Here is a 19,527-nt window from a genome sequence, read left to right on the forward strand (position 1 = left end):
TAGGATCACGTGACTACGCCAGTTACCCACGTGGGGGCACAACGGGCTCCATTCTTTGTGCCCGGGTAAGGAGGAGTCGGGCTGGGACTCGAGCAGGTCAGCTATGGGGGTGCTGTTCTGCCCACAGAGGGATTTTTCCTGAGGTCTGGCCAGCTAGGCTGAATCGGGGCCCATTATTAAGGTCTTAGATTGGCCGGAGGGCAGCTATCGGGAGGAGGGGCCAAGGCACTGTAAAACAATCTTGTCCAGTGCGTGTGGGGCTGAAGGGCCTATGATGCACCGAGGCAGGGAAAAGATTCAGAGATAATGCGGTTAGAGGCGACATCTGGTATGGGGATGCCTGAGAGAGGAGTCTCCCCGTTGCTAGCCTTAGCTGGTTTCACGATTTCTTTGCATCCGTAGGCAGCGCGCTAAAAATTTTGCTTCGGTGGGCGACGTGGAAGAAGTGCCTAAGGGTATTCCTTGCAGGGATGCCGAAGCGTGGGAAAAAGGGAACTGTGGCTGAAGACGGGGAAGAGCCCAAGATCGGTAGGAGAATAAAACGAGCTCCTCTCCTGGAGGCTGCGGTGGGGGTGCTTCCACTGTCTCGATGAAGGAAGGAGGCAGTACGGACCGGCCCATTTTTTTTTTTTTTTGAAGGTTTATGTGATCGAAGTCGTAGGTTCTCGCGCATACGGTTAACTTTGGGTCAAGGGTGGGAAACCACCAGCTTTTATCACTATGTGTTATTAATTTTATAGAGCAAGAGGCCAAAAAGAGTAAGACGGCAGCAAAGAAAAACGACAAAGAGGCAGCAGGAGAGGGGCCAGCCCTATATGAGGACCCCCCCGATCGGAAAACCTCACCTAGTGGCAAATCCGCCACACTTAAAATCTGCTCCTGGAATGTGGATGGGCTTCGAGCGTGGATTAAGAAGAAAGGTTTAGATGTGAGTAAGAGGAAGTGAAATTCTCTAGTACTGATCTTGGGTTTAATCCCTTTTTTCTCTTTTTGTTCCCTCGGATGCAGTTTTTGTTTTTCCTTGTCTAATTACCTTGTGGGAGAGGTACAATGGGAACTTCACAAAGACTTGCTAGTTGTAATTTTTATTAAACGGCCATTCCCTCAATTCCACTGCCACTATTCATGTCATTTCTTTTCCAGTGTTTCAAAAACCTCTTTATTGGACTTTCTCCATTGTATCTCCAATATATCTTTCCTTCCAATAAGTACTACTTAGCTATCCACTGCGCATATAAGCCTCTTCTCACCTTCTTCCTTTAGTTATCATTGTTAGAACACTTAACATTGTTTTATAATTGTTTAAATACTGTTTTGCTGGACTGCTGAACTCCTTATGCACAAAACCTCAAACCTCTCCTGTGAATTTCTCTTGTCATACGGAGATTAAACAAATGTCTGAGTTGATAAGACCTTCTCATCTTCACTCCCAGTGGGTAAAGGAAGAAGCTCCAGATATTCTGTGCCTCCAAGAAACGAAATGCTCAGAGAAGAAACTACCAGCCGAACTTCAAGACCTGCCTGGACTATCTCATCAGTACTGGTTGGCTCCTTCAGACAAGGAAGGGTACAGTGGTGTGGGCCTACTCTCCCGCCAGTGCCCACTCAAAGTCTCTTATGGCATCGGTGAGACACTCTATTGATCCCTAATGCCTGAGCTCTTCTGAACCAATTGCTAATACTGTCCTCCTGCCCCAACTCTATTCCTTCATTTTCTTTTATAGTTTTCTCTGATTCTCCTTCATCTTTTCTATAGGCGAGGAGGAACATGATCAGGAAGGCCGGGTGATCGTAGCTGAATTTGATGCATTTGTGCTGGTAACAGTCTATGTACCTAATGCGGGCCGGGGTCTGGTGCGGCTAGACTACCGACAGCGCTGGGATGAAGCCTTTCGTAAATTCCTGAAGGGCCTGGCTTCACGCAAGCCTCTTGTGCTATGTGGAGACCTCAACGTGGCTCATGAAGAGATTGACCTTCGCAACCCCAAAGGAAACAAAAAGAATGCTGGCTTTACTCCGCAAGAGCGGCAAGGCTTTGGGGAATTGTTGCAGGCTGTGCCACTGGCTGACAGCTTCCGGCACCTCTACCCTGACACGGCCTATGCCTATACCTTTTGGACCTACATGATGAATGCACGATCCAAGAATGTTGGCTGGCGCCTTGATTATTTTTTGTTGTCTCACTCCCTGTTACCTGCATTGTGTGACAGCAAGATCCGTTCCAAGGCCTTAGGCAGTGATCACTGTCCTATCACCCTACTCCTCGCACTGTGAGACCTCCCAAAAATCGCTTTGAGTCTGGAAAATGAGCCCCCTAAACTAGCATTTCTTCTTCAAAACTTCCTCTTAAGAAACCTGTGCTGTACTTGCCTTCTAAAACTATATGAATCCTCCAAACAGGCTTCTAGTGACAAATTTCAGCTTTCTTGAACTTTTAAGCGCAAGATTTTTGTTTCATGTTTTTTTTGTTTGTTTTTACATTAAATAAAAGCTACTGATGACTTCTTTTGAACTGTCCTTGTGAAAATAAAAAGCCATAGTTTCAGCCTTGCTGCCTTTGTGTTTTATCTGTTTCTTGGTGGGACTACAAATTCTCGTTTTCCCTGTCTTCATACATGCAAGTTAACAAATGGAGAAGAGTTGAGTCATGACCGTATTTATTTACAAGCATAGATGAATCCCTAACCTCCCCCAAGACGCAGCAACCCTACCCAGCCCAGATAGATACTGCAACTGGGGTTAAGAAGGTTGGAAGGAGGAATTAAAGGGAAATACAGGACTAGGGGAACATACCCCCACATTAAATAGTTATATATACATCAGTTCCCGTGGTTCTGTACAGAGCAGCGGCTGACCCCACCCCCACAGGACATGGAATGTGGGGAGAGGAGACTGAGGGTACTGAGGCCAGAGCCAGCCCCTGGTGAAGTGCAATAGCAGCAGCAAGGTCCTAATGGTGCACAAGAGGGAGGGAAACCCCCAGGGCTACCCCACCCACCCCTGCCCTAGAATGTGTAAGGGACAGGAATGGCTCTCGGGGCATATAGGAAGCACAAGGCTAGAACCGTCTTTTGGAGCCCAGCTTTAGGGGCAACACTGCGCCTACTTCACCCTTAAACACAGCAACCCTTGGAGGAGAGCAGATGGCCATCAGTGGTCTTACCTACCCCTCCAAACCTAAATGAGGGCCTGGTTCCTTCCTACCTCTCCCCTGGGAAAAGGAAGGCAGCTGCTTGGCTTCCCTTGTGGAAGCCCAGGGAGCCCTTTATCCCAGCTCCCTTTGTAGTGTCACTGTCCCCACCAGGGAGGGGCCAGGCACAGTCTGTATATCATGGTGGGGCTCAGGAGAAGTTCTGGGCAGGGTGGCTGACCTTCATACAGGCCCAATACAGGGCCCGGCCCAAACACAGCACAGCCAGCAGGATGACACATGCCCAGGCTGCATAGATACCTCCATATCGCCGTGCATGCTTCCATGTGCCAAACTGAAAGAGGTGAGGAGGAAGAAGGAAAAAAAGATGGGGTTAGTGTTGATCTCTTATAACTTCCCAGGAGCCCTAGTAATAGTGAAGTGACACAGACTCAAGCTTCTGTCTCAAGTCCCTACCCATCTGTAAAACCTTCAGGGACCTTTTTAAAGGCCAAGCTGCTCAGTTTCCTTCCCCTAGGCAGAAACATTCATACCATCCCAGACAGACACCTGTCAGTTTTTCTTAATGTCTCACAACTGAGCCAGGCTTCCTAATAAAAAACCAAACCCGCTGCCGTCGAGTTGATTCCGACTAATAGTGACCCTATAGGATGGAGTAGAACTGCCCCATAGGTTTTCAAAGGAGCAGCTGGTAATTCAAACTGCTGACCTTTTGGTTAGCAGCCCTAGCGCTTAACCACTACACCACCAGGGTTTCCATGCTTCCTAATATCAGATCTTAATCTAAGCCCCTTCTTCACTGTCTTGTCCTGTGCAGAGAGAGAGAATGGCCATTTTTCATTCCTACAGTAATGAAAAAGAATGTTGATTAGCTACCTTCAACATTAGCTCATCCATACCTTAAAAGAAAACCTAAGCAAACAGTCCTCAGTTTCTTTCACCTTTCTTAAAACCAAGACCACTGCCCTTGTGTCAATTCCGACTCATAGCCGACCCTACAGAACAGAGCAGAGCTGCTCCACAGGGGTTCCAAGGCTGTAATCTCTTACGAAAGCTGATTGCCACATCTTTCTGCCATGGAGCAGCTGGTGGGTCCAAACCACCAATCTTTCGGCTGGCAGCCAAGCACTTAACCACTGTGCCTCACTTTTCTTTAGGGTAGGTATTTCCCAAATCTCCCAGCCTATGGAGATAAGGCTGAGACAGAGGCAAACAGGAAGAATGAAAGGGGCTGAGTCAAGGTTACTCACAGCAAGGCCAGTGGCAGTGATTGCCAAGAGCAAGCCAAGCAAGAAACAGCAGATACATCTCTTTCGTGGATATCTGCGCCCAATAGACGACCTGTGGGGAGGCAAACAGGAGTGGATGCTTGTGATGTTCTCGTAGTTTTTATTCCACGTTACTGGATTACCAGCTCGATGATGCCACTCCCCAATCACTTACACTTTCCTGCAGTGAGGGCAACGTGCCAAGGTTCGGTCTGTGAACTCTGTCCACTATGGAGAAAGAAAAAAAGGAGAAGCTGATTAACGGTAGAAGCAGGGTCGTCCTCAGTGAGAACCCTGGGTGGAAGGGGTGGGGGCGGGAAACATACTTTTTCAGGGTTCAGATTATTACTCGAGAGAAATATAATTACTCCTAGTTTTTCCCCTGGGCTCCCCAATGCCCCTCCTCACCAGAAAAGTATTCTTGCAATGTCCACAGATCACCCTGACACCCACTGGCTGTGGTTCTGGACTCAGAGGTCCTGGATGCACAGGCCCCAGGTTGATGATTCTTTTGCTGTATATGAGAAAAGACGATGTTTAAAACATTTTTAATCCCAAGGATTTTAATCTCTCCTTCACCCCCCTCCACACCGCTACCCCCTCCCCCCCACCGCCTCTCTTATCAAGTTCCTCTGCTTCTCCATAGAGGGGCTCTATCCCTCATCTCCACTACAAAGAATCCTTGAAGAAACACACTGCTTAGAAGTCATGTCTTCACTTCTCTTCACCTCAGGATAATCCACCCAGTCCGAGGCTCTCCATTCTCCTAAAGGACATCATTTCCTCCCAATCTTTTTATGGAGAGATGAAATAGATGGCTATAACCCTGGGAGACACAACAGCCCCTAACGTTTTCTCCTAAATAAACTACAACACACTTACAGTCTCCATAAACATTCACCCTTCTTTGACTTTCCAGTTTTCCCCACTTAAGCCCCTCCCCACCTGATGCCTCTTACCAATAGGGCCGAGGGCAGGCAATCCGCTGGGAAGTCACTTTGCAGATAAGCAGACAGTTACAGGGGCAGCGAACATATTTTTTCCCTGGGGGTGCATTCTTGATAGGCTATAAAATAATGGGGATGTCAGCAAGCAAACCTCTAATCCCAGCCCTTTTCCAATTCCCTCTGAAAACACCTTGAGGAAAACTCAGAGATAAGGCCCTCATCAGGAAGGAGAAGTGAAAGAATGGCATACATCATAATATTTGCAAATGAGACCTAAGTTTAATATCCAGGATAGGTATAAAAGTGTGCAATGGTAAACATTAGCTTTGTTGAGTGGCCTCTGGGGAAATAAGTGTGTGAGATTCTTGAACTGAAACTTGGGTTTCATGTAGAGCACTTGGGAACACCTGAAAGTCAGGGTTTAGAATCAAGAAATCAAAAAGAGGATCAGGAAACAGGGCCCATTTTGAAGATACGGAGAACTCACAGTGGCTTCATTGCAGACGCCACATTTGACTACATGCTGATGCATCTTGCCTTCCACGTTGATGAGGGACTGGCAGACTCGGCAGGTGATCATGGGGGCACTCCCGCTATCAGGGCTGGTCAGGGGTGAGTAGGGGGGTGGGTCTTCCCCAGGCAACACGGCTGGGTGCCCTTCCGGGAACGGGGGAAATGCTGGGGAGGAAGCAGATAAAGAGGAGGGCTGGGATCACTTGCAAACACTCCCACTGATGGTCCATGAGGCCTGTGAATTCCTTCTGGACCTTAATCTTTCTGACCAAGCTACCGCGCTTGCCATGTTCCGCGCTTCCCTTTGCTTTCCGAGAACCCCCTGCAGTTTCTGGGCTCTGCTCACGATGGCGGTGAGAAGTCCCACCCCGTCACAGGTGCAGCAGCCTGGCACCTGCCGCTTGGGTCCCGCCTCCGCCCTTGACCCCGCCCCTCCCCGCCCATCAGAGCACCCCCGGGAACACCTCGGACCCTCTCGGGCTTACCCTGGGGCGGGGCATGTTTACCGGCTCCGTACGGTGGTGCGGTGGGGGTCAGGCCTCCCCCGGGCCCAGCCCCACTCCCGCCCGGCCCCACTAGGCCGTTGCCGCCGGCGCCACCGTCGATCGGCTCGGAGAGCAGCGGGGAACGCTCTCCATCTGCCGCCATGGCCGCCACCGCCGCCTCCCGCTCCGGCCAAGGATGGAGCCGCTGCTGTCGCCGCCGCCGCCGCCGCCGCCGCCGCTACCGGGTCCCCAGAGCGCCTGCGCGCCGCGCGCCCAGCTCACCCCGCAACCAGTGGACTGCCCCGCCCCGTCCCGCAGCACGTGACAGGATGCCCCGCCCCCGCCAGGCTATTATTAGTGGGGATAAACCAATTGCTGGTTCTGTGAAGACAGCTCCTCTTTTCCATTGGGGAGCGACGCACTAACGTCAACTGTCACATGACCTGCCGGATGCCGCTGGGCCTGCAAAAACTGCACGTGACTAGAGGTTCTACGAGTCATTGGAAGTGTGGGCCATCGCGCTACCTCCAGGCCAGAAGGTGGGGTTAGGCTGCTTCTGCTCGCTCGTCATGTGTTTCAGGAAGCTGGGTGGGCTCTGTTACGCGCCTAAGTCGCGCAGTCTGCTTGTCATTGGTCCAAAGAAACCACTAAAAGACTCCCCCCGCCTTGCTGCTATAAGTGGCCTGTCATTGGCTCGTGGCTGCCTTTCCCTCATTCTATTATCCTTGGAGGGCAACTTTATTGGCCGGAACTTAGCGCCAGAACTGCGAGGCGTGGCTTAAGCGGCTCAAGGGGCGGGCAATAAAAGGTGCGGGAGCTTTTGCTGGTTGCAGGAATTTGGGGTTCTGAGCAGCAAAGGGAGGAGCGCTAGGCCACAGGTGGCCACTCTACCCAAATAAGTATCTTTTAAAAATCAGAGTAAAGATAGAGCTGGAGGAAATGGATTAAAACATTAAATTTATCACCTCCAGCCTCTTGCTGGAGTCAGTCTGGAACAAGACAGGCTTCTCCAGGAACCTGTCTTAGCAGGCACCACACCCCTCCGCCACCGCCCCAAGATTAAATTGTAAATTATTTTCTTGAGCGTCTGTCTCCACCCCTAAAAGAAAATCTCACCTTTTACTGAATTTTGTGATACCCCTCCACCCTAGCACAAATGCATAAGTATTGACTGTACCAATCGAATCCAAGCTATGTTAGTTATCTCCTTTGGCAGATGGGAGGGTCTTTAGCCCTGTCTCTGGTTTGCCCTCCTCTTGATACTGCTAATAAGCCGGTCCAGTTGATTCCAACTCATAGTGACTGTATAGGACAGACTAGAACTGCTGTATAGGATTTCTTACGCTGTAATCTTTACTGGAGGTCTTTCCTCCCCAGAGTGGCTGGTGGGTTTGAACCACCCACCTTTCGGTTAGCAGCCCAATGCTTAACCACTGTGCCATGTTGTAGGGTAAAAAAAATCACAGACTTTAGTAAAGCAAAAAGAAAGTTTTATTCAGCATATATTCAAAAACGCAAAAGTGGGAAGCGGGCAAGCATGCTGCTAGAGCCATGTCTGCCTGAGTCCAAGGAAATCTTACAGAATACACAAGAATGGGAAAACGGACAAGCGTGCTGCCACAGCCATGTCGGCCCAAATCCAAGGAAAGTTACAGAATAAACAAGAATGGGAAAACAGACAAGCATGTTGCCACAGCCATGTCTGCCCCAGTCCAAAGAACATTACAGAGTCATCAGTATATATTAACACTACAAAACCGGCAAAACCATTGAAAGCTTCACCTTTTCACAGATTGGCTAGTAACTGCAATCTTAAATTTTGAATTGTCCCTCTAAACAATCATTGGTACAGGTTTCAGTAATGACGGTCAGGAGGGTCTTCATTGGTCCAACAAATTTGTATTCACTATTTTTTTTTTATATGTTAGTTAAAAAAAGGTAAGAGTGGGAAGTCTTTTGTGTTCAGGCTTAAGTGAAAAATAAGTGAAAGGCTCCCTAAAAGATATTTTCCAAGATTCTCTTAGTCTTCATACCTCAGGGCCCAGTTGATGTGTCCTTGTGAATCCTCATGAGTCAGCTCCATCTGGGTCACATTATGCTCATGGACAGGGAATAATGACTCCAATATTATTTCCTAAATCATTTCCTCCTTTTGATCAGAGATTGGAGATAACACATCAATGATCAATACCTGGACTTAGTTGAGCTCCTAGATGGTGGCCGTTGCAGGCTCTTTAAACTCACAGTGCTGGTTTTCCACCGGATACCACCTGGTTCTTCACCAGATTATTAAGTAAGAGCCGTGTTCTCATCAATGGCATTACTGGAGTGAGCAGACTAAAAGTACAGCAACATTTTAGCCTGAGGCCTTCTTTTGCCTTTTAGGTGTATAAGACAATAGAGGATACATATTATTATGCCTAGTACTATCAGGATGTAGACTAAGAATATTGTTTGTAGTACTGATCTAGCCCGTGTACTTATTCCTGATGGTAACCAACCAAATAAATCTGGCGTTTTTAAGGGTGTTATTGTGTAACCAAGTAGCTTGCTGTCTAATTCTATGTGTAATCCTGTTCTACTTCTTCTGTGTTATTTACCAAATGCAACAAGAAGTATTTGCTTCTTGCAAAGACTACACTTTTCTTAGACTAATAAAAATCTAAGGCTATTTTGTTATCTCATGTCGCCTTGGCTTAATGAGGTCAGAGTCACTGTTGTGCTTCCATCCCTCTAGCAACTTCATCTGCTATTTGTCCCATAGTAATTGATAAATTTGTTAAAGATTTTTCCAATTCAACTATACCATAAGTAGGAATTAAATCTATCAACCACACCGAATGTTGGACCAATGGGCTTTCTTCTGACCCTTGTTTTACAATGGTAACAATTTAACATTACCTTTCCAATATTTGCTAGCATCATTGCTATGAATATCTAAACATAATCCCAAGGTTCTCAAAGCGCACTGCCCATGCATTTGCCAGGACTCTAAACAAGAGATTGCCCACATAAATTCACTGTCAGTTGGAAAGGGATCATCTAAATTAGTATAGGTGTTTATACCACATAAAAACCTATCTAGAAGGAGCACACAAAGTTTGTCTAGAGAAAACAGAAAATATAGAAAAAATTAAATGTGACAACCAAGTTTTCATTAGAGAATTCATGATTAGCAAGATAATACAGGATGGACCTCTCCTGTTGGAGGTCTCCAGTTTATATAAAACATACTAAGTGTTCTCCATGAGGGCAAGCTGTCTCTCCTCGGTTTATCTATTAACAGTAATGGGTCACTTTCTCAGAAGCAGAAGTGGAACCTAGGTCAAAATGGAGTCTGAGCCATGAGGTCAATCTCTTCTGAGAACCTGGTTTATTTAAGATACATAATTTTCTGTATAGCAAGAAGGTGAGAGTTTGATTATAAACATTAGAGAGATATTTCATACAATATTGTCTTGAAGACTGAATAAACCGATTACTGATTTACCCTAAACATAACTCCTAGTCCAGTCTTTGGCACCAGTTTCTCCAAACAGACTGAATTCTTCAAGAAAAGCACAATGCCCAGAGCAAAAGGGTCTTGGTAGTTTATCTGGACTATTGTTTGACTCCAAGTGGCTTCAGGAATCAGTTTTTTCTCAAAGCCCGAGGTTCAGAAGGACACTCAAAGACAATGGCCTATGTGGATTACTCTAACCTCCATGAAAGGCAGAAATCTGAATTCCAGGAGAATTATATACAACTCTCTCATGGTTTCGTCCTTTGGATCATGATCTTGTTATAGAATCTTTGATCAAAAATGTTCAATAAATGGTAATTGGGCACTATCTGGTTTTTAAGATTCCAGGCACCACACAGTGAACTAGGAGGCAGAATAGAAACACTAACAATAATATTAGGCCAATTGTCTGATATGACCAATGAAACCATTACCCTGAGGTCTTTGAACCAAGGAAACAAATCTCATGAGATGTTTGTTTATGCATAAGCAGCATCAGTAACTGCTTTTCATGTGCCTCAGCAACAACTACATTCTGCAAAACCTAAGATTGTGTATTAATGTAAACACAGAAACATTTATCTATTAAGGCACAAATTATTCCTTGAGAGAACCAATAGGAAATCTAATGCTATTCTAATTTGTAAAATCATAGCTCAAATTTCAGACACTTCTCGGTTATGATATTTACAACTTTGCTAAGTTTACCAACAGGAACTTCTAATTCAAGAGTTAAAATAACTAAACCCATTAGTTAGATAATTTAGGAGAAAAGACGAAAATGGCTTCTTAAATCTAGAAAGTAGGACCTTAAAGCATTTATTTCCAGAAAGACCTTAAAACATCAGCCATATTCTCACATAAAACCCATAGTATTGTTTTGTTTACTTACTCTTATGTAGTTAATTTCTGTTCCATGTGATTCTGGATCAGCCAATGTCTGTGAACCCATCAGCTTCTGCATAGGAGTTTTGGAAATCTTGACTGAGTCAAGTCACAGTCCTTTTGGCAAGTCCAATATAGTCCATCTTTCTTGTTCAGATATTCTGGTCAGACATTTTCATCAAATCAGCAAAGTAAAAACTTATTTGCCGATGACAAAACTTAATATGGCCATGATTAATTCATAAACATAACTGTTAATAGTGAAAGACCTGATAGAAATTAATTACAAGCATAAGGTCAAATAAAATCAGGAACTTTAGATAAAAGTATTTCTAAATATGATTATCTGTATTTTAAAGAGCTTGAGATATAATACATAATAATCTTGAGACATAATACCAGGATATACCAAGAATATACCAAGATTATCAAATCTCTAAATATCTGAATAGTAATTAAAAATAACTTCATAGGTAAATGATGTGAATTCCCCAAACCACTGGCTTTGATGATGCTAGATTCAAAAAAATAAAGTTGTGACCAAGTTAAAAATAAAGAAATAATAAAATTATGACATGATATTTTGTGTTTGTTGTCTGATATTAGGCAAAAACACAAGAGGAAATACAAACATAAATTTTAACACAGTGAGAATGAGGCGCTTCTCTTGATTTTAACAACATGTTCCATATAATTCATAACCTGTTAAATAAACCTTTTTGGCACTTTTCCTTTATAAAAAAATTTATGGCTTCCCATGAAGTTTCAAACTTGTCAGGAGTTGATTATTGTTCACCGTGAAACAATGCTTAAGTTTTTTAACCAAAGATCTTAAAATAAAAACCTTAGCTTTTTTTTTTTTTTCTTCCTAAAGCCATGTGGCTTGGTTTCTGACTCAGGAATTTTATTCTAATAATGAGAGACGAACCTTTGTCTTCCAGGCACATTACACAAAGAATAGATTAACTTTTCAACTCCGTAATCAAAGAAAATGTTGTTCTTTTAACAATGAGAAACCTAATTCTTTGTGGTATATGCTATTTAACATTAAAGCCCCTGAAAACCTCATAAATCAAACCGTTAAACTTCAGTCAGACAGATAAAACTTTCAACCATATCAAATAATTTTTTTTTAATAAACCTCTTAAGTGTTGTTTTTGCTGCATATCTCTTACAGTACATCCCCTTAAAATGGCAAAAATGAATTCACTTATTGTTGTTGGGTGCGGTCAAGTCAGATTCAACTTGTAGTGACCCTATGTACCACAGAATGAAACCCTGTCTGGTCCTGCACCATCCTTACAATCGTTGTTATGCTTGAGCTCATTGTTGCAGCCACTGTGGCAATCCATTTCATTGAGGGTCATCCTCGTTTCCACTGACACTGTACTTTACCCAGAATGGTGCCCTTCTCCAGGGACTGATCCCTCCTGATAACATGCCCAAAATATGTAAGACGCAGTCTCGCCATCCTTGCTTCTAAGGAGCATTCTGGTTGTACTTCTTCCAAGACAGATTTGTTCATTCTTTCGGCAGTCCATGGTATATCCAATATCCTTCGCCAATACCACAATTCAAAGGACTCAATTCTTCTTCAGTCTTCCTTATTCATTGTCCAGCTTTCACATGCACATGATGCAATTGAAAATACCATGGCTTAGCTCAAGGTGACATCTTTGCTTTTCAACACTTTAAAGAGGTCCTTTGCAGCAGATTTACCCAATGCAATGCATTTTTTGATTTCTTGAGTGCTGCTTCCATGGGTGTTAATTGTGGATCCAAGTAAAATGAAATCCTTGACAACTTCAGTCTTTTCTCCATTTATCATGATGTGGCTTATTGGTCCAGTTGTGAGAATTTCACTCATTAGCAGACCCAGATATACTCATGTATGTATATTCTTTCTCTTGTGGCATAAAAAGGAAAAGTATATAAACTTCAATAATGACAAATATCTATTAACTGAATTTAACATCAATAAGTTACCTAAAAGGTCTTAGAAATTTTTTAAGCCTGTATACCATAAAACATAACTGTAATTGAAATAAAGTTTGTTTAAATATTCCAAGCTTTCATTCAACTTTTACTATTTCTTGTATTTTTTCTAATCTAATTTTAGCCCTTAAAGATTTTATCAACTGGCTTTGGAAATCACAAAGTCTCTGCTCCAGTGACCAATTCACTGATATGAATATAACCTTAAGTGTCTGGCTAGGGTTAGAAACATTTTCCAGGCCATTGGAGGTGTGTCTCATTGTAATTTCTATTTTTCAGCTTCTTAAAATTCCCCTAGAATAGAAAGAACCTGTTTATAGTTCTTTTACAATTGTGATTCACCCAATTTCTGATAACCATAGTAAAGCAGCAATTTTTCTTATCTTTTGTCTTAAAAAGGTCTTCACCTAGTTGGAAAGGGTCTTTCAAAAGCTTTCCTGGAGCTATAGGACTTTGGAGACTAGGGACTGGAGGCTAAGGAGGCCTGATCTTTTCCTGCCTTCCCTGCCTTTTAACTCCTGGTAGAAGACAAGATCAGGGCATTCCAATTCATTTACATATGTTTAAGTCGACCTAGATATTCTGCAAGGCAAAAGATAACTAATTTCTATTTTGCTGTTCTGGAGCTGCTATTTTTACTTTAAGACAAACCTATCCTTTTTCTTTAAATAAAACACATTTCATATAATATCTAGCTTAAGTTACTTAGAAAGGCTTCACTTCTGAGATTGACATACAGAACATAAAGATCTTGGTGTACTTTCAAATAGACCAATTTAAATCAAAGTTTGCTACTAAAAATCTGAATCATAAGACAGACACAAGACACAGTTTTTCTGAACCAGGAAAGAACTGAGGTTCTAAGATAGCCTTAAAAAAAGACCAACAATTCTCAGCCATAGCCTCTAACCTAAGACAGAAATTTAAACACAATGCTGTAGACCAGAAGCAAGCTCTCAGAACAAAAGAAGACCAAAAAAAAAAAAAAATCACATAAACTCACTGAACAATATTACACAAAACAAGGATATGGGGATCCTAGTTTCTAAAAGTGTATATGGCAATTTTTGATAAGATTGACTCAATTCAACAGAAAGCACAGATTCTCGATAAAACTTGACTTGCCAGAGCTTCAGATGGAGAAATATTAGACCTTTTGACAAAACCTAAGCATCAAGCTAAGCTTTCTAAAGAGGAAAAGATAACACAAATCAAAGCTCATTTTCCCAAAATTGTCACTGAAATTCCAAATTACTTCTAGTATATTTAGTTTATAGCATTTTTAAATATGAACCCCAAACTGGTGTCTCAGTAGTAGGGGGGAAATCCAGGCCCATTTATCAAAGATATTAAGCTCTAAGGTTTAAGTTTTTGTTTCCTTCGTTTTGAACTTCATTCATTCCGCTGGCTAGAGACCTAGTCTATTGTTTTAGACCTTAGACATACTAGTTCTTCCAACTGGAAAGTACTTTACAATAAACTGATGATTTTGCTTTTAACATTGTAATTCTCCATTGAAAAACTGTACCGTAAAAAAAGGTACAGAACTACCATTTCTCCCTTAAATTTCATAACAGAAATCAGGACCTGCCACCACTCCCTGAGAATTTGGCAAAATAGGAGTTGCCACCTCCCCCTGTAAGTTTGGCAAAACAGAGCACTATTTTCCAGATTTTCTGGGTTACAAAAAGGCCTGAACTTTGCAGCTAGTAGTGACTCAAAGCTCTTTGATAATAGAATTACCTCTTTAATGTTTCAAACGACTCAATCTGGACCTAAACTCCAGTTCAACAAGAGTTACTAGATATCACTCTTAGCTAAACGATCACGCAAAACTCTAAGAGAGATTCTCCTTAATCAAACAACCGGTTTTCCAAACAAATATGCCGAACAGAGCTTAAGAAAACCTGAGAAAAAGAACAAAAAATATTAACCAAAGGTTCCTTTCTGAGAACATTCACCCTGTCAGTGTCAAAGGCACATGGAGTGGAAACACGTGGGTCCAGAAGTTAATACCCCTTTTCGCCAGCTTCTGGTCTGCAGCCCAGGTCTCTTCGAGTTCAACTGGATTTGTAGTTTCAGATATCGTTGTTGAGTACACCATTAACTGTTGTAGAGCAAAAAAAAAAAAAAAAATCACAAAGTTTAGTAAAGCAAAAAGAAAGTTTTTTGGCATATATTAAAAAAGGCAAAAGTGGGAAGTGGACAAACATGCTGCTACAGCCATGTCTGCCCGAGTCCAAGGAACGTTATGGAATAAACAAGAATGGGAAAACAGACAAGAATGTTGCCACGGCCATGTGTGCCCCAGTCCAAAGAACATTACAGAGTCATCTGTATATATTAACACTACAAAATGGGCAAACCATTGAAAGCTTTACCTTTTCACAGACTGGCTGGAAACTATGATCCTATGTTTTGAATTGTCCCTCTCAACAATCATTGGTACAGGTTTCAGTAATGACAGTCAGGAGGGTCTTCATTGGTCCAACAAATTTCTATTCACTATATGTTAATAAAAAAAGATAAGAGTGGGAAGTCTTTTGTGTTCTGGCTTAAGTGAAACCCAAAAACCAAACCCTCTGCCGTTGAGTCGATTCTGACTCATAGCGACCCTATAGGGCAGAGCAGAACTGCCCCACAGAGTTTCCAAGGAGTGTCCGGCAGACTCCAACTGCTGACCTTTTGGTTAGCAGCCATAGCACTTAACCACTACACCACTAGGGTTTCCCACTTAAGTGAAAGTCTCCCTAAAAGATATGTTCCAAGATTCTCTCAGTCTTTATACCTCAGGGCCCAGCTGATGTGTCCTTGTGAATCCTTGTGAGCTCAGCTCCATCTGGGTCACAGTCCTTATGCTCAAGGACAGGGAATAATAACTCCAATATTATTTCCTAAACAGCCACCAGGGTCCCTCATACTGGTAATACCCATGCTGTGGAGTTGATTCCACCTCATAGTGACCCTATCGGACAGAGTAGAACTGCCCCAAAGGGTTTCCAAGGGGCCCCTGGTGGATTCGAACGGCTGACATATTGGTTACCAGCCCTATTGTCACAGATGAGGGAAGTACAAAATTTCTGTTTGTTGTGTCTTAAAGAGTTGCCTTTTCCTGGTTACCTGGGAGGTCAAAGAGAGATGGTTCTGACATCATGCTCTTGGGAAGTATGTGATTGCTAAGAGTGATAAATTTTTTTAGTTCAGATGTAGCATCGAGGCTCCTTGACTGAGAGTAATACTGAGAGAGTTGCTTTTTCCTGAAAAACTCCTTAGATGAGGGCTCTGTCTTCTACCTTCCCAGGAACCAAACCAGAACCCTGAGGTCTTTGGGGACAACCCTTGGGGACAGTGCATCCTGTCCACTCCTCCAGCAGCCTTATGTCTCTATGGGAGCATAGTGGTTAAAGGGCTTGGGTGTTAACCAAAAGGTGGGTGGTCCGAAACAACCAGCTACTCTGTGGGAGAAAGTTGTGGCAGTTGGGTTCTGTAAAGATTTACACACAGCCTTGGAAATGCTATGGGGCAGCTCTACTCTGTCCTATAGGGTCACTATGAGTCAGAATCAACTTGATGGCAGTGGGTTTGGTTTGGTTTGGTTTGGTTTGGTTTGGTTTGGTTTGGTTTGGAACTGCAACTGAGGTTTTCCCAAGTAATAACCCAATTTAAATAATGGAAGGCTACAGGGCATTGACAAAAATAAGTCTGAGGACTATGAGCAGTTTGACTAGAAGCCTCTCCACTGAGCCTAACAATGAGAAAAGGGCAAGCCACCCAAAAATGTTCAATAATGAAGGAACTGCTGCTGACCCAGCACAGTGACTGCTGCAGGGGATGGAGACTTTGCTTGGGTTTTGATTTTTAGACACAGCTTTTCCAGGCCAACTCCGTAGAAGCTAGTATCCTTCCACCAGTTAGGTCTCCCAGATAAGATCCCTTCGTAGTTACTTTTAAGAACTAGGGAATGTCCAAATACAAAACGGGGAGGGGGTTGTAGCCCTATGGGGGGAAAGACCAGTCCCGTGCTGTTTCTGCTGTTACTAGCACACAGATGTTCAAGCATTCACTCTGGGTTGGAGTAGGGTTCATTCTTTGCCCTTTGTTCAAAAACATCCTTTTGTGACTTCTATTACTTTCACCAAAGCCGTATTTTATGTTCATTTTAATCTGATATTATCTGTATAAAAATGTGAGGACAGATGGAGAATTGGATACAGTACTGAAGGTCCTAGAATGATGGATGAATAGAATGGCTCATTTTTTTAGTAGTCTGGGCTTTTGGTGATGTTTTTATTAGAGGTCAAATATAGGACGAATGAGAAATGTAGCTGGAATTGACTAGATGGCAACTAACAATGACAACAGAAACAGGAACTGTGGCTAGAGAAGGAAATGCCTTTTATGACAGGTATGTGAGGCACTGGAGGAAAGATGTGATGGAGTAATCCCTGAATATGTCCCTTTTAATCCCAGACTAACCTCTACCTATACAGGTATAAGAAAGTGTTTAGAGGTTAAGGGGTAGATAGTGACTAAGTGGTCTCATGATGAACCTACCTTATGATAAATCTCTCTGGGACTTGAGTTCCAAGACTTCCTTGAAAGGAGCCATTGTTCCTTCTGCAAATGGACTAGTCACTTACTCCATACGGTGCTCTAGTTAGGGTACCTAGGGGAAATCTAAGATCAGTAAATTCTGTCTCACTCCCAATGACACTACAGTCTGGTGGTGGTCAGAAGATATATGCCCAGAAAACAAGGTGATTTGTGACACCAGCCATAAAAGGGGCACAAAAAAACCTTGCCAACTTCGAGGAGAGGATTACCTCTTCTGATCTTTGGTTATGTATTACTGTTTAATAACCAACCCCAAACATAATGGCTTAAAACATTTTTTTCTAATGATTCTATGGGTTGACTGCGTTGCTCTTTTACTAGCCTCACTTGGGCTCATTCATGACAGTGCAGTCAGAAGGTGACTGGAAACAAGGGAATGGTCCCAGATGGCCTCACTGAATGGTCTAAGATGGCCTCCCTTTAGAGTTGTGCGTGCTGATTTGGCTGGGCTTCTTTAGAGCATGGTGGTCCTTAGGCCAATGATCCAAGAGTGTGAAAGGGGAAGCTGCAAGGCGTCTTTAGGTCTAGGCGCCACCACTAGCGTGTGTCATTTCTACCACGTTCTATTGGTCATAACAAGTCATAAGACCTTCCCAGATTCAAGGTGTGGAGAAATAGATTTCATCTCTTGATGGGGAGGAACTGTGAAATATTGTAGCCATGTTTTTCAACTCACTACAGATGAGTGGAATTTCAGCAGTCAATATATCTACAAATATTTATTAAATATTTACTGTATGTGAAACACACTCCTTAAGATATCTTCTTTGGGAACTTAATCTGGATAGGGAGACATAATCATGTAAAAAATTGACATAAAATATCAACACTAGTTATCATTTAGTACATTAAAAAATATCAATAGTAGAAATTCACTATATAGCGCATGCTTCCTAACAAATGAACTAAATGGTATAATATAAGTTCAGTGAAAGAAGTTGCTTTTAGCCACAATAGCTAGGGAAGACAGTTTAAATGTAAGAAAAGATTTTATATAATAATATAATATTATTATATTATAATAATACATATATTATTGTGTATAAATGACTTAGATAAGAGCTCTGATTTCAATACACAGAGAAAGGTGGAAAGTAATAATACCTAATATTCGTATCTTCTCACAGTTAATAAAGCACTCTCATATACATATTCATTTGATTTCAACACCCACTATGAGGTGGACAGGGAAGGTAGGGCTATCTTTATTTTATAGATGTGAAAACTGAGGCCCTATAAGCTAGAGTTCTTAAGCTAAGCAAGAGATTGAAATAGGACTAAAAGGTCAGGTCTTCTGATATATGGTTCAGTGCTTTTATACCCATATCATCTGTTCAGCTGACTAAAAGGGGCAGAAACATGGAGGGGACAGAGTGCAAGGTATTTGGGATTAAGTCCTGTTTATGCCCAATGTCTGGCACATAGAAGTTGCTTGATAAATGGCTATTATATGAATTAATTAACTAACTTAAGCTCCCATCTTGAGATAAATTTGCTGCAGTCCTAGGTGGGGTGGATAGTCAACTGGGGCACTCCAGCGTGGGTGGCATTGGTTGTTTATGGTTGGCATTAGTTCTGACTGGTTGGTACCTAAGCTATTTATACAGGTAAATATTTTCAGTATTACCCTTGGTACTAGGTAGTTTAAGTATTGCCTTGGTTTTTACTAATGGGATGGGGTCTTGCCTACCAGCAAAAATATGGGTACCTTTTTTCTCCAAACTTCATACAACCAATAACTAGCATGCTGTGTGGATGGGCAGAGAATGGGGTGGAAAAGAGATATGCCTAGTTTCTGTGGCCTACAGTGTCCCAGTTTGATTTCTCTTTTTCCATATATTCCACTCACCTATGTATTCTTTCCTTTTTTCCGAGGTGGGACTTTACCGTTATCAAGTCTTCCATGGTATGATGTTCTGACTGTGGAAACAACACAGTCCCTTTACTCCATTTCCAGGGCAATGGATGTTTCAAGTAATGTGTAGAGCGAGATAACCAAGATGAGTACAGTACAGTGAGAAGGAGGGTTGGATGGGTAGTGTGTGGTCTAATTTTAAGGGATTAGTTTATGTTAATTACATTCAGCCTTTGCTCCCTTGGCTTCAGTAATTTGGGCCATTCTGTGCCCCTGTTCTTTGCCCTTTCCTTTGGGGTATAACCTGCCTGC

The 19,527-nt window shown here is 42.8% G+C and overlaps 2 protein-coding genes across 4 annotated transcripts; one reads left to right on the forward strand and one right to left on the reverse strand.

Moving 5' to 3' along the window:
- Window positions 1-3: 3 nt before the first annotated feature.
- APEX1 (apurinic/apyrimidinic endodeoxyribonuclease 1) lies at window positions 4-2,545 on the forward strand. Of its 2 annotated transcripts, none has more exons than XM_049899121.1 (5): window positions 4-65; window positions 403-528; window positions 741-928; window positions 1,434-1,626; window positions 1,757-2,545. In XM_049899121.1, the coding sequence occupies exons 2-5, from the start codon at window positions 471-473 to the stop codon at window positions 2,272-2,274; spliced, it is 957 nt and encodes a 318-aa protein (XP_049755078.1). In that variant the 5' UTR covers window positions 4-65; window positions 403-470; the 3' UTR covers window positions 2,275-2,545. The 2 variants fall into 2 exon arrangements, with proteins under 2 accessions (XP_049755078.1, XP_049755077.1); XM_049899120.1 differs by having other exon boundaries at window positions 33-96.
- PIP4P1 (phosphatidylinositol-4,5-bisphosphate 4-phosphatase 1) lies at window positions 2,544-6,693 on the reverse strand. Of its 2 annotated transcripts, none has more exons than XM_049899157.1 (7): window positions 6,386-6,693; window positions 5,854-6,044; window positions 5,379-5,485; window positions 4,828-4,933; window positions 4,595-4,647; window positions 4,402-4,492; window positions 2,544-3,485 (listed from the first exon to the last, which is right to left on the reverse strand). In XM_049899157.1, the coding sequence occupies exons 1-7, from the start codon at window positions 6,525-6,527 to the stop codon at window positions 3,342-3,344; spliced, it is 834 nt and encodes a 277-aa protein (XP_049755114.1). In that variant the 5' UTR covers window positions 6,528-6,693; the 3' UTR covers window positions 2,544-3,341. The 2 variants fall into 2 exon arrangements, with proteins under 2 accessions (XP_049755114.1, XP_049755113.1); XM_049899156.1 differs by having other exon boundaries at window positions 6,365-6,689.
- Between the last annotated feature and the right edge of the window lie 12,834 nt (window positions 6,694-19,527).

Source organism: Elephas maximus, chromosome 10 (assembly GCF_024166365.1).
Source record: "Elephas maximus indicus isolate mEleMax1 chromosome 10, mEleMax1 primary haplotype, whole genome shotgun sequence".
Lineage (NCBI taxonomy): Eukaryota > Metazoa > Chordata > Mammalia > Proboscidea > Elephantidae > Elephas > Elephas maximus.